Source organism: Schistocerca americana, chromosome 3, assembly GCF_021461395.2.
Source record: "Schistocerca americana isolate TAMUIC-IGC-003095 chromosome 3, iqSchAmer2.1, whole genome shotgun sequence".
In the NCBI taxonomy this organism is placed as follows: domain Eukaryota; kingdom Metazoa; phylum Arthropoda; class Insecta; order Orthoptera; family Acrididae; genus Schistocerca; species Schistocerca americana.
Genome location: NC_060121.1, coordinates 725,421,879 through 725,436,617, shown reverse-complemented (window position 1 = coordinate 725,436,617; position 14,739 = coordinate 725,421,879). Strand labels below are relative to the sequence as shown.

The 14,739-nt window shown below is 41.5% G+C and overlaps 1 protein-coding gene across 3 annotated transcripts in view; it reads right to left on the bottom strand.

Annotated features, from left to right (window-relative positions):
• Positions 1-6,849, bottom strand: part of LOC124607127 (7-methylguanosine phosphate-specific 5'-nucleotidase) — a 79,013-nt gene extending 72,164 nt beyond the window's left edge. For 2 of the 3 annotated variants that reach the window (XM_047139332.1, XM_047139334.1), the window contains exons 1-2: positions 6,675-6,849; positions 6,483-6,544 (exon numbers count right to left, since the gene is read on the bottom strand). In XM_047139332.1, the coding sequence (XP_046995288.1) occupies positions 6,483-6,524 (42 nt within the window). In that variant the 5' untranslated portion in view covers positions 6,525-6,544; positions 6,675-6,849. The remainder of the gene's footprint in view (positions 1-6,482; positions 6,545-6,674) is intronic. The other variant, XM_047139333.1, reaches the window with a different exon arrangement.
• Positions 6,850-14,739: the final 7,890 nt, after the last annotated feature.

The window sequence follows — 14,739 nt, the reverse complement described above, 5'->3', positions numbered from 1 at the left end:
GCTCAAACACAATGAGGTATCTTGAACAGAATGACCTCCTCAATGCCAACCAGCACAGATTTCAAGAACATAATCGCATGAAATTCAACTCACGCTTTCCTAACTTGACATTTGAAAGCCATGGATCAAGGTAGTCAGTAGATGCAGTACTCCTCATTCTCCAAAAATCATGTAATTCAGTACCACACCTACACTTATCATCAAAAGTACAATTGTATGGGGTATCTGGCAACATTTGTGAATAGATCTGAGGACTTTTCCATAGGGAGGACTCAGCATGATATCTTGGATGGAAAGTCATTGTCAGATGTAGAAGTAACTTCAGGTGTGCCCCTGGGAAGCGTGTTGGGACACTTGCTGTTCACGATGTATAATAATGACCTTGCAGACAATGTTAATAGTAAACTTGGGCTTTTTGCAGATGGTGCCGTTATGTATAATGAAATACTACCCGAAAGAAGATGCACAAACATTCAGTCGGATCTTGATAAGATTTCAAAGTGGTGCAGAGGCTGGCAACTTGTTCTAAATGTTCAGAAATGTAAAATTGTGCGTTTCACAGAACGGAAAAATGTAGTATCCTATGACTACAGTATCAATGGCTCACTGTTACAATTGGCCAACTCTTACAAATACCTGGGTATAATAATTTGTAGGGATATGAAATGGAATGATCACACAGGTTCAGTCATGGGTAAGGCAGGTGGTAGGCTTTGGTTTTTGGTAGAATACTAGGAAAGTGTAATTAATCTACAAAGGAGACTACTTACAAATCTCACTCTCGACCGGTTCTAGTACACTGCTCAAATGCGTGGGACCCATACCAGATAGGAGTAGCAGGGGATATTCAACTCATAAAGAGAAGGGCATCATGTCACAGAGATATTGCAGAGACTGAACTGGAACTCTCTTGAAGATAGATGTAAACTATCCCGAGAAAGTCTGTTAACAAAGTTTCTAGAACCAGCTTTAAGTGATTACTCTAGGAATATGCTATAACCCTCTACACATTGCTCAGTAGGGATTGTGAAGATAAGATTAGAATAATTAATGCAAGCACAGAGGCATTCAAACAATCACTCTTCCTGGACTCCATATGTGAACAGAACAGGAAGAAACCCTAATAACTGACACAGTGGGACAAACCCTCTGCCATGCACCTCACAGTGGTTTGTGGAGTGTATATGTAGATGTAGAAGTGCCTCAGTTCCATGATAGAGTCATGAAGCGCCACAGTCTTGAATTTCTATTGTAGGTACAAAAATATTTATAGGAATGTGCTGATTGCTGCAAAAAAGTAAATGACAAAATAATATACAATGCAGAGAATAAAGGCAAAGCAGTCCAAGATGTCATAAGAAAGGAAGATGGAGATACAAACAAAGGCATAACAACGTACTGATAGCAGGGGGGGACAAAGTAATAAATGATCCACACTACCTGGCAAACTACATGTATGAAAATTCTTCAAGTATTACAGAGATGTTACAGCAAAAACTCACAAAAGCAATTATGAGACCAGTAAATAATGTTTTTGCTACCAACAACAATGCATGAAATCAGTAAAACTGTACAAAAACTAAAAAAATGGAAAGTCAGCAGTCTTACATGAAGTATTAATGTGTGTGCTGAAATAATGGATAAAGAGCATACAAACTCCCTTAAAAAGCATAATGAAGGATTCCTTCACATCTGAGAATTTTCCACAGTACAGTATTTAAATTTTAAAACATGCGAGAGTTGTACCGCTGCTAAAGATAGGTAACGGGATTACAGAAGCGTCCGATTCCGCCCGTCTGCTTTGACCCATGCGTCACCAATATGGCAAAAACAACCAGTCTCAACATCTCCAATATGGCGCCTACAACATCATTACATAAACACGTCAACAAACACAAAAATACATATAAAAACAACAATCACATCTCCCTCAAAAAATATAATCAAACTAACGGGATCAGCGTGGTGAAATTGGGTTTTTTTGGGTGGGGACAAACTGAATATAAACACATAAACACACACACCACAACCTGAAGCCACACAAATTGATGACATAGAAACAACACAAAATTCCCACATTCCGCTACACTCACAATATCCACAGGAATCGGTCATTTCCCTTCACCTACATAGCTCAACCGCAATTATCGATAGCACGAAATAAAAACCAACAACACCCAAAAATTATAATTATACCACAACTATCAATCCCTCAAAACCAACACCAATAACAAAAATTGGAATCTAACACATTCCTTGACCTATATAGGTCAACTAAAACTGACAATACCAAAACACACAGAGCTACGTTGACACATTGGAATAGGACACTTCCCTTGACCTATACAGGTCAATTCCAAGTGACAGTACCAAAACACAACTATGACAACATACATTGGAATCTGACACTTTCCTTGACCTAAATAGGTCAACAACAGCTCATGATACCAAAATGTATCTACAACTAAAACATTGGACTCGGATACTTCCCTTAAGTTACATAAATCAACCAGAAGTGATAATACCAAAACATAACACCTACACCAGCGATAAATAACACTATACCAAAAACACATGAAAAACCCCACAAGACATCACAACTCATGAAGAACAGACCCAAAAAAACGACTACTTACCGCGCAAAAATTCCAGCACTACACATGTCGGCCACCACAATCAAATGCAAACACAGTGCCCCCCCCCCTCCCCCACAAAAACCCCCTCCCAACTCACCCACCACCTACCAACCCCAACTGCCTCTCCCAACCCTCACCCCCCCCAAAAAAAAAAAAAAAAAAAAAAAAAAAAAAAAAAAAAAAATACTACAACCAAAAAAAGACCCTCCGCAACATAATCACATCTCATCTAGATGAGATTGCAGGTCAGAAGAGTGCCTCTTCCCCCTCCCTGTGACTGATTTAACCACCCCGCAAAATCCCTCTACTGTATTAGTACACGCCCCAGTCTCTAAATTCTCGATTGACCCTCTATAAGACAAAAGAGCTTCTGACACTATTGTACTCCCCTCCTCTATATACTCTTCAATCAACCCCACTAATTCCCTCTTCGTACTCCCCTCGAAAACACAATCTGCATACCCACCCCCACGAAATAATGGCCCCCCCACACCTATAAACCAGCTGGAGACTAATAATCTCTCTCACGACCAACCTAGACTTCTTGAACCAGGTACTCCATCTAATGGGGCACCAAAGGTTATCACTTCGGCACCGGAACTCTGGCCAACAGCATATTCTCTTTACAGACACTGCACTTGACTATTTTGACCAGCAGTCCAAACATCTGCCAAAATTTTATGAGGGACATCATGTCCTCCCCCATCACAGCACACAACCACGAATTGTTAAATTTCACTGTCATATCCATACCTAACAAAAGAAGCCAGAAAATAAATTAAAGACCTTACCGCACAACGAACAGCAAACCAATACCATCAATAGAGACCGCAATCATAATAAAAAAATTAGGTAACTCACTGAAACTAGATTCTGTTCTTCAACCACAGTCAATACAAATTAATTCATACTGCGACCAACGACACTCAAATGAACCCAATACACCTCATAACACGTGGATCATACAGACAGCACCAGAGGACACCATCAACCGCACCAAGACGACACCCACAAACACAACAAACTCAAACCAAACTCTGCACTGTAACACAAAAACAACCAACTCAAACTAAACTCCATGTTGCCATGACGTCACACAGCACAACACCCTTACATCACAGGTCAAAGCCAGTTGGGATCGGACATCTCTGCTGACCCCAGGAAACATAGAAAATTTAGTGCCCTTTTTCCTAATGTCACCATTCTTTAAAACAACAAAATCAGTTTTGAAAGACAGATTAATGAGTTACTAGAATAAATACAACATTTTAAGTGAATCACAATTTGGTTTTCAAAGTGGTAGCAGCAAGGTATTAGCCATCGTAGAATTCACAAAAGTGGTACTTTATGTTCTTCACAAATACAAATGTGTTACAGGAATAGTTTCAGATCTTTCTAACGTTTATTAAAGCCAAATTATCAATTTAGCAGCTCCTCAGGATAGCATTTTAGGACAAATACTGTTCATGGTGTACACCGCCTCACTAGTGTTAGTCATGAAGGATGACAGTAATATCACAGTCACTGAGAAAACAAGTGAATGCGTTGCAGAGAAAATAAATCAAACCCTCCGGGGAAGGTTACAATTGGCCAATAAAGAGTAAAATGGCTCTGAAGAAAAAGAAAAAAAGCCCTGATTTCAGTCTGAGGGAAAATAGAGGGGGCAGCACTATATGCAGCGCAACAAATGCAAACTGGAAATACGGAAGCGTCCGATCCCACCTGTCTGCTTTGACCCATGATGTCACAAATATGGCGGAAACAAAAACAAACACACACACTTTCCACAAGAACCCTAATGACACTAACGGGACAAGCGCGGGAAATGGGGTGTTTTGGGTGGGGGGCAAACTAAATATAAACAAATTTAGATGCCTTGCGTAGCTACAACGTGTAAGTGAAGACATCCATGCATGAATATCCACCCACCTCCCCAAGTGTCGTAACCCCTGCAACCCATAGAAGATAAAGATGCTTCAGTAGCTGATTAGTGTTTTTTGTCTTTAAAAAAAAAAAAAAAAAAAAAATCTCACAGGATAGAACGAACAGATCAGAAAGATAAATATAATAAACTAAAACAGAAATTCGAGGAAACAGATAATTAAAATAAGTAATAAGTGTTTTTAAAATTAAAAAAAATCTCAAGAGATAGAACGAACAGATCAGAAAAGTAAATAAAATAAGATAAAACAGAACTGGAGACAGCCACACTCAAACCAAACTCCGCGCCGTCATGACATCACACACGACAACACCCTTACGTCACGGGTCAAAGCCGACGCGTGGGATCGGACGCTTCTGTCGACCCATTTCTGTTTTAGTTTATTATATTTATCTTTCTGATCTGTTCGTTCTATCCCGTGAGATTTTTTTTAAAAAAAAAGACAAAAAACACTAATCAGTTACTGAAGCATCTTTATCTTCTATGGGTTGCAGGGGTTACGACCCCTGGGGAGGTGGGTGGGTATTCATGCATGGCTGTCTTCACTTACACGTTGTAGCTACGCAAGACATCTAAATTTGTTTATATTTAGTTTGCCCCCCACCCAAAACACCCCATTTCCCGCACTTGTCCCGTTAGTGTCATTAGGCTTCTTGTGGAAAGTGTGTGTGTTTGTTTTTGTTTCCGCCATATTTGTGAAGTCATGGGTCAAAGCAGACGGGTGGGATCGGACGCTTCCGTATTTCACATGACATGGAGGAGATCACTCTGCTCGCAATATATTACTACATTTAAGATCTAAATATGTTCTAAGATTCTACACAAACGGATATCAAGGACAATAGACGGTAGTTTTGTGAACCATTTCTGCTGCCCTTCCTGTAGATAATTAAAATAAGTAATAAGAGTTTTTAAATAAAAAAAATCGCACGAGATAGAACGAACAGATCAGAAAAGTAAATAAAATAAGATAAAACAGAACTGGAGACAGCCACACTCAAACCAAACTCCGCGCCGTCATGACATCACACACGACAACACCCTTACGCCATGGGTCAAAGCCGACGCGTGGGATCGGACGCTTCTGTCGACCCTGATAGTGTGTGTAGTGTTACGAAACAATGTGTTTATAATGTGTGCAATGACTGGTCATGAGAAATGAATGAACAGTGTTGCTTTACCCTTTTATCATTATCAAATAACTTATTTGTAAAACAGTATTGTACACTAGGGTTAAACTGAATGAGGTTGCACCACTTTACAGAGTGGACTTACACCGGGAGAGTGGAGTCTCTAATCTCCACGCAGCCATCCTAATTTATGTGTTCGATGGTCTTCTTAAATTATTTCAAGTAAATGCTAGGACGTTTTCTGCTATAAGCCATAGCCAACTACGTTACTGATCTTTGTCATTCTAGACATGTAAGTCTGTATATGTGAGTTACTTTGTTTTTGTTATTCTTAAATTGTAATACTCTGACACGCCTAATATCCTTGTAAAAGAGATATAAAGATAAACAAAACTACTATAACTACTACTACTACTACATATATTTCGACGAGTGGAATATGTCCGCCTTGGGCCAAAGCAGAACTTTGGTATCAGCTGATTCAATGATTGTTCACATGTGTCACAAACCAAACAAGAAGTCATTCTTCGTGTTCCGACAGTAAATGAAAACGAGTCGACGTCAGCATATATGAATGTCTGATCCTCAGTCAATTCTATTTTTGTATGTGCAGCTACAATCATATACTGATGAAACCGAAACAATATGCTACAAAAACACTGAGGGAAAAAAAAACTTTGTCATGGAAAATTAATCCGTAATATTTAAAATTGTTAACCAAGTAGCTGGTCTATTTGAAAGATGAATGTAACAGCCTTAATTAGAGAAACTTACGTCTTCGATCCTTATCTTCTTCCCAGCCTTTATGTCTTTCATTTTACACCAAAACGGCAATTCTGCAAAATACGGTTCATGACGACAATTACTCGAACATTTTTACTGCCACTGAGTTACTATACTCATGCTTTTCACAGCCGGAAAAGTAATGAACAGTCCATAAAAAAAAAAGTTAAGTAGCATACACACTTTACCAACAGTCTTGATTCACGGCTTAAGACATCAGTTGGACAATGATTATAACTACGTTAATCCCACAGAAAATAAACAATAAATAAACGACTCATAGACGCCAATCTATTTGCTGCCTTTGTCACTTTCAAGTCGCCAGCGACATTCTGCACGTTGCCAAAAACAGCTGTGCCGCTACTCCAAAGATAGCAAAAGTGATCGCCAGTCAGTACAATTATAGGAATAGTCACGACTGGTTTTAAGTTACGGAATGAATTTATATAATGAATATAATGACCAGAAATATTTTATAACGCTCAGCTGTGAAGTAATCCGAGTGTGATTACTCAGCAGCATTCAATCCTCTTCGTCAAAGGATCTTTGTAGTCCGAAAGTAGAAGGTGTTTTATTTATTTATCCATCCATGGACACGATATATTATTTGCAGGTAGCCCAAATTTACATAAAAATCTTATTAAATTCACTTCCATGGCAAAGAACATGTAAAAACATACAAACATGCAAAAATTAGACACACAGCGCCCGGCCGTTGGACGAAAGCGCAGGTCACACCAATCTACAGGAAGGGCAGCAGAAATGGTTCACAAAACTACCGTCTATTGTCCTTGATATCCGTTTGTGTAGACTCTTAGAACATATTTAGATCTTAAATGTAGTAATATATTGCGAGCAGAGTGATCTCCTCCATGTCAACAAGCATCGATTCCGAAAACATCGAATATTTGGAGCCCAACTCATGTCTTTCTCATGTGGCATTCTGAAAGCCATGGATCAAAGCAGTTAGTTAGATATAGTGTTTCTTAATTTCCGAAAGGCATTTGACTCAGTACTACACAAATGCTTATTAATGAATGGAGTATCAAGTGAAATGTCTAACTGGAATGAGGATTTATTGGTTGAATGGACACAGCATATTATTTGTAAGTACAAAAATTAGATCATATGTCTCTAAGCACTATGGGACTTAACATCTGAGGTCATCAGTCTCTGAGACTTAGAACTACTTAAACCTACTAACCTAGGGACATCACACACATCCATGCCCGAGGCAGGATTCGAACCGGCAACCGTAGCATCAGCACGGTTCCTGACTGAAGCATCTAGAACCACTCGGCCACAGCGGCCGGCTTGTAAGGACAGTGATCGACTGAAGCAGGAGTATTTTGAGGAGTGCCCCAGGGAAGTGTGTTGGGACCTTTGTTGTTCATGTTGTATATTAACTGTGTGGCGGCATACAGAACCCCAATTTAGTCTTCTTTTAGTAGATATGTTTCGATGGTTTAGTCAGGCACCAAGATGCATTACTGTTGCGTCATCACACCCCTCGTAACAGCTGTGACTGATCTATGAAGTGAACAACTACACTGAGATGCACTGTATACTGCATGTGTCTGGTAGTGTAATTAAATGTAGCGTAATCACTACAGAACATTTTGAAGACCAGAACCTATATTTTACAAAAACACTTCGGATGAATGGTTATCTCGCTGTTAAGATTAATTCAGTGTTACAATATTTTCCTTTTGCCATCAGGCTCGCAACACCAATGGGGGCCCAAGTGACTCTTGGGTTCTAATCGCTCATGGTGCACAGTTGGCAAGTATCATACTGTGATTGTAGAATAAATTTTGTGTCATATAATAACTAGAGAACGCTGTCCCAGCACCAGCACAGCCAATCTAGCTCTTGCTTTCCACTTAGTTATTCACTTTTGTGGCTCTAACAGGCTAACTGCATGCAAGTTCTACATCACATATAGTCTAGAACGCGCACTGTTTTCTTTGGACATCATGTGCTAAAACTACCTTGTGATGGAACAAGAAATGCACTTTCTTTAAATGTTGTTGGAAATCCTACCATAACATTTCCCAACAAATGTACATGGCAACAGTTATGAAACATTTCTATAATTTGGCAGGATTGCCAACCACATCAAAGATGTGGAACTTTTGATTTCATCACAAGGTGATTTTTACAAATAATATACGGAAAATATTTTGCATTCAGAAGTAAACACAAAAAAAAATATCTGTTTGAATATAGTTGTCCTGGAAGAATCGTAAAAGTACGGAAATGAAATGACATAGGTCATGTTCTTCTTTTATTCATGTGTAGAATAGCCAACTTATGAGGGAACTCTCATATTACCTGATGTGTCAGTATTTCTTGGTTAGAGAGGTGGCGTTAAGAGGTTCACCTTCGAGAACTGAAGACCCAAATGATGGTAATTTCCTTAGAATTTAAGAGATCTCGAGCCACTATGATCCAGTTCATGAAAAACCCACTATGAACGTCAGGGATGGACAAGAAGCTGGAAACATTTATGGAAAGTCTCCAAGAAATTGAGAACAGGAATCAGTGTCACTTAACACACAATTTGAAAGGACTGTGAACAAAACTGATCTGATGCTTGAATCGTAAAAGGAAACAAAATGCTTCTGTATATTCAACAGAAAGTTGTCTTCTTCGTGAAGTGTTCAGATCCAAACAACAAAATTTGTCCGTTCCTAGGAGGAAACTCAAACGAAACTTGGAACAAAAAGACAGGTAAAGTCACTGGCGCATATAAAGTCCTGCCTTGGCCCTGAGCTAAAGTCCAAATCCAGCGTGGGATACAAAAATTTGACTAAGTTCAGAGATCAACATTGACAACATCTCCAACTCCAAAAGTGTCATGCTAAGCAGGACATCCTCAGAAGCGCGACGTCTATGACAGATGGCGAAGTCGATGAGCAGTGGACAGGGCAGTAGCCGTGGTGCTGACTTCAGAGATGAATATCAGTCTCCAGCACGTAGATGAACTGCTACTTGTGGCCAGAATACAGTCTTAAATCCTGGCTGCATGGATGACCACAACTTTCCTATTCACGGGTTCCTTGTTGGTGGATGCATGACATAGCCCAATTGGTGCACCTTGCCTGTGTCGACTGCTGGCTTGGTGTGGCCACTAGGACTGCCCTTAGCTACTGATAGTGCAGAGTGTTTAAATGCTGTGATTCACAGATGCTCAGTTGTTGGCACATTGCAGACAGCATGCCATAGCATCTCTCCTACCCTCCCCCCCCCCCCCCCCCTCCCCCAACCCTCAGGATGAAGGTGTCGAGAAAGAGGCAGGCAACATAGTCCTCGAAAATGCCCTAAGCGTGAAAAAGGCCAGCTGCAGATCAGTATCCATCTACATGGCTGATTGGTGCTCTGGGACCTGTTGTCATGCCTCCTCCCAGGATGAGTCTGGTTCGCCAGCCACAGGAGGTGAACGAGGTCCTGGAACATGTACTAGAGGTAGATTGTAACTTAATGGTGTGGCACCTCTTCTCTGATGAAACTGGTTAATGTGGTACCCATGCATGGATGCATTGGCACACTCACTCTCGACCATGGTGCGGGCCAGAAGGCGCTGAGTGGCAGAGATTCACCTTGGTCTAAACCTTGTGTACATGTTGGACCAGACAGGATTGGGGTAGCGTAATGGTGGCGCCAAGAGTAGAAATGGGTGGTTTTTCGAAGTGTGTAATGTATGACTGACAACTAGGACTGAAGACGGCAACTGTGTATGCATTACATGGCAGACAAACCTTCATGAAGTCAGCCCCAGTAGGAAGATAAGAATAAGGGCAAGATGTCCGTAAGGGAATGATGTTGACAGAATTTGGCCATATGCGTTTAAAATGTCATAAAGAAACTCTCGGTGAGGCCATTAGATGCTGGATGGAAACAAGCTGTGTGTATCAAAGAGATTCCACCAGTTGCGCAAAATTCTTTGAATTCTACAAACATAAATTGCGGCTGTTGTCGATCACAATGTTTTGGAGAGTCCTTCCAACAGCAAAGTCGCTCCAATGCTTCTATAGTGGGGTGGTGGTGGTAGATGACACACAGGAAACAAAAGGAAAGCCAGAGCTGGTGTCAATCACTATCAATGAGGAGGGCCTCAGGAAAGGGCCTGGCTAGGTTAAGGTGTTGGGGGGTTGGGTTGTTTTTGGAAGGAGACCAGACAGCGAGGTCATCGGTCTCATCGGATTAGGGAAGGATAGGGAAGGAAGTCGGCCATGCCCTTTCAAAGGAACCATCCCGGCATTTGGCTGGAGCGATTTAGGGAAATCACGGAAAACCTAAATCAGGATGGCCGGACGCGGGATTGAACCGTCGTCCTCCCGAATGCGAGTCCAGTGTCCAACCACTGCGCCACCTCACTCGGTAGTTGAGGTGTATCCTGGACCTTAGGGTGGAGGTGGTATGCCAAGGAAAGTACCTGCACACCATGATAGACTGCTGGCTTTGACAGGTCGTGCATACTGAGACCATGGTAGAGATGGGCTGCATCCTTCCTTCTCCAATATGTAATATGATGTTAGGACATGTGTTTGGTGAGGACAACCCTCCAATAGCCCTGCTATAGGAGGTCAAGGGTTCTCTGTTGGAGAGAACCATGGATGACAACCTGGATGAGGCCACTGTCCCACTGGAGCAGCAAGACCCATTGGAGAGCAGAGAGCTCATGGCATGTGTTCCAGAAGGCTTAAAGGTCAGGAGTCTGCAGTTGCCTCTGATATGCCAGCCACCCGTAAGGAATGCAGATCAAGTCTTTACTGAGAACTGTATACTGAGCCATGCCCTGCTTCATGAAGGTGGAACACAAGGATAAGGTAGTGACAGCCTCTTCTACCATTGTGTCTAGGTGAAAAGAGATGTGAGGAACAGTGCTGAATAGAGGGTCTGCACTCATGGGCAGAGGGGAAAAAATCTGCAATAGCATGTTGAGCTGACATTTGAATCATATAATGCAAGAATAGCTGGACAAGAATAGGGGCCATTGCTGTAGGTACCAAGCTGTTGCCATAGGTACTGCTGCAAAAACTCGAAATGGTAGGACAGTTCATAATTTGTAAGTAGAATAAACTTGTGGCCATACATGTACTCATGAAAATTCTTGATTCAAAAAGTTATGGTCTGGACTTCTTTCTCAATTTAGGTTTAGTTCTGGGCATAGGTGAGCATCTTGGATGTGAACACAATATGTCGTTCTATGCCACTGAAGATATGAGACAATAATGCCATCAACCTTTAGTAAGATGTATCTGTTGACAGGACCAACAGCTTGGAAGGATCACAGGCGACAAGACACACCAGCTGCAGGAAGGGCTGCCTCAAGGTCAGGATGCCTGCTGCACTGATCTGACAATTTCCATAGGACATTCTTTCTGAGAAGTCAGCGCAAGGGGTCTGCCACTGATGCTGCAAGCCAGGATAAAATGGCGATAGTAACTGATCTGCTCCTAAATTGATTTCAGTTGTGTGACACACTTAGGAACAGGAAATTCTGGACCGTTTCGTCGTAGGTAGGAGCAGGGAGGATGCTAGACAAAGTATTCAAACTTATCGAGGTTTCAGTGCAAGTTTACCTTCTAGAAAACAAGGTCCCTAAAGTGGTCATCAGATCCATGACAGTTTTCCCTGCAAACCAATATGTCTTTGAGAGATTTGGCGAATGTGTTGTTCCAGATACGAGGCGCCACTGAAAGATAGGCGGCGCGCACGTCATGCTGAATGCAAAGCGGTTGTGACGAAAAAGTCAGAGGGAGGTATTAATCACCAATAATTCCCTAGATATGTCATCGTGTGGGAGTTGGAGATATGCATCTTTAAACACCTTCCCCCTTGCGAGGCATGGCATTTCTTCCATCTTCGGTATGTAGTACGAGTCTACAACCACCTGGAAATTAATAGTAGCTTTAGAAGCGCCACAGATGCAGAGTGTTGCATTCAGATTTTGGACCAGGACAATAGGTGTTACACAAATTCTGTTCATAATAGGTGAAATGACACTGTCTGTGGCAGGCACTCGAGGTCCAGCTGAGCCTAGGCTGGAGGAAAAGGAACAGTCTGGGCTTTGGAGAACTTAGAAATCACACGAGGCAGCATGGTAACATGGTCCTCAAAGTTGTTGACACTCTGATGGTGGACGAGAAGACAGTGGGGAATTCCTCAAGGAAACTACTAGCATGGGGCAGCTGTCTCCCTGTTCGAACTGCTGGTGTTGCATCATAAATTGTAAGCCCCAGAGCTTGAAAAAGTTGCAGCCAAAGCAGATTACATGCACGAGGGGTAGCAACCATGAGGATATAGGCTGTGATGGAGATAATACCCTTCCATGTACATGCGTGGAAGACCCCAGTGATGTGAATCTCATCACTGCTAAAACTCTTGAGAATCCTGGAGAAGCGATGGAAGGAAGGGAACGCCTATCCACTTTTATGTGTTGCAGTCGACATTGGTGACCGCCAAACTTGTGTTAAACTGCGAAGTGACCAGAACTGCATTTGTTCTGCATGTCCAGCACCATCTGGATGGTGGAAGATGGAGTGAATATATGCAACACCCACCTCACTGAGATCGGCCTAGAATGCATCCTGTCCATTGTGATTGTCGTGTGTATAGTTCACCAACATAAATGTGGAAGAGCAACACATGGAGTTGGTAGCACGGCACCAGGCGAGACGCGTGAGTTTTGTGCTGCCGTACAGATAAGTGATTTAGAGTGTAATAAAACTCTGTTTAGTTCAGGAAACTAGTTCAATACGTGTATTAGTGTGTTTTGCAAGCTTACTATTAAAGGTTTCACTTTTCTTTGCGTATTGTTCTAGAAAACGCGAAAGGAACATGAAGTAGGGTTACGATTGTATTCTTGCATACATTTTAGCGCAGTAAAACTTATAGAACCTCGTTTAATTGTCCTGTTCCGCTCCAGCAAGTTAAGAAAAGCGTATACCTTTGTTGCTTAACTCTTTTTTTGCGAAACACAGCATATATTTTAAATTCCGGTATCTGGAAACTTTGTACATATGGTGATAGCTTTGTTACGTACAGTTGCGACTAGGCCTAATTTTTGTAAACGTGTTTTTCTTCTTCTTTTCGGTAATATAACTTATTGTCACTAAAGTAAGCTTGTTTACATACGATTGAGACTAGACCTAATCTTTCGTAAACGTGTTTTCTTGTTTTTCTGTAATTTAATTTGACTTAATCTCGCTAAAGTAAGATTTTTACCATGAGTGAAAAGTGCCTGACGTGCCGTAGAATTGTTAGCGTCGGGGTTTGGTGTGATGGGTGTAGCAGTTTTTTCCATTGGGGTGACTGTAGCGGCGGGGGAAATGGGGAAGTGGATCAGACTCATCAGTGGTTCTGTGGGATATGCATTAGAGGTAGGAAAATAATGGAACCGGAGGGGAAAATTGCTGCCCTTCAGGCACAGTTAGAGCAGGCTAGGGAAGATCTGAAGAGGTTAAAGAGGGAGAAGGGTAAAGAGAGGTGGGAAGTGGCAACAGGCAACAGGAGTAACAGACCTAGAACTTTGTCAGACAGCTTTGTGGTGAATGTGAAGAATAAGTTTGACCTGTTGCTTCAGTTAGAAGCTGATGAGCCTCACACAGAGGTAGGTGTAGAGAGGGCACAAGAAACTTTCAGTTTGTACTATTCAGTTTGTACTATTCTTTGAGTCTCCTACTCCATGGCGCTGGTAGTCTTTGTCACTATAATATTAGGTTGTTGCATAAATTCGTAGCGTTTTTGTTTTGCATCTTGGTATTTCGGTTGCTGTCGGTTTACTTCTCAATTTTCATTTTTTATTTGCAGTTCATTGTTGTTATTTGAGTTTTGGTCGCTGTGCTTGAGAATCAGGTCTTGAGACTACTATGTCTGTTACAGGAATAATACGTGCACCAGAATATCTTCAAAACAACAACGAAACTTTCTTAGATTGTAGAATGCTAAATACTGGTCTCATGAGATTAGGAATGCAAGAACAGATCAGTTGCGCTTAGTGAGCTCATTGTCTGCTTGCGTTACTTGGTACAGTGTACATAGGAACGCATACAACATAGAATAACCAACATACAAAAAGTAACAAAACAAGTAATAAAATCTCTGCACATTGTGAGAACAAAACACACTCTCCCTAGACGAACATTTGAAACTACTTGGTGCATGCTCATAAATTGACGCTCAGGTTGATACTCACGCTCTAACACAACACAAGCCAGATAATGGTTGCAGTCGCTACAAC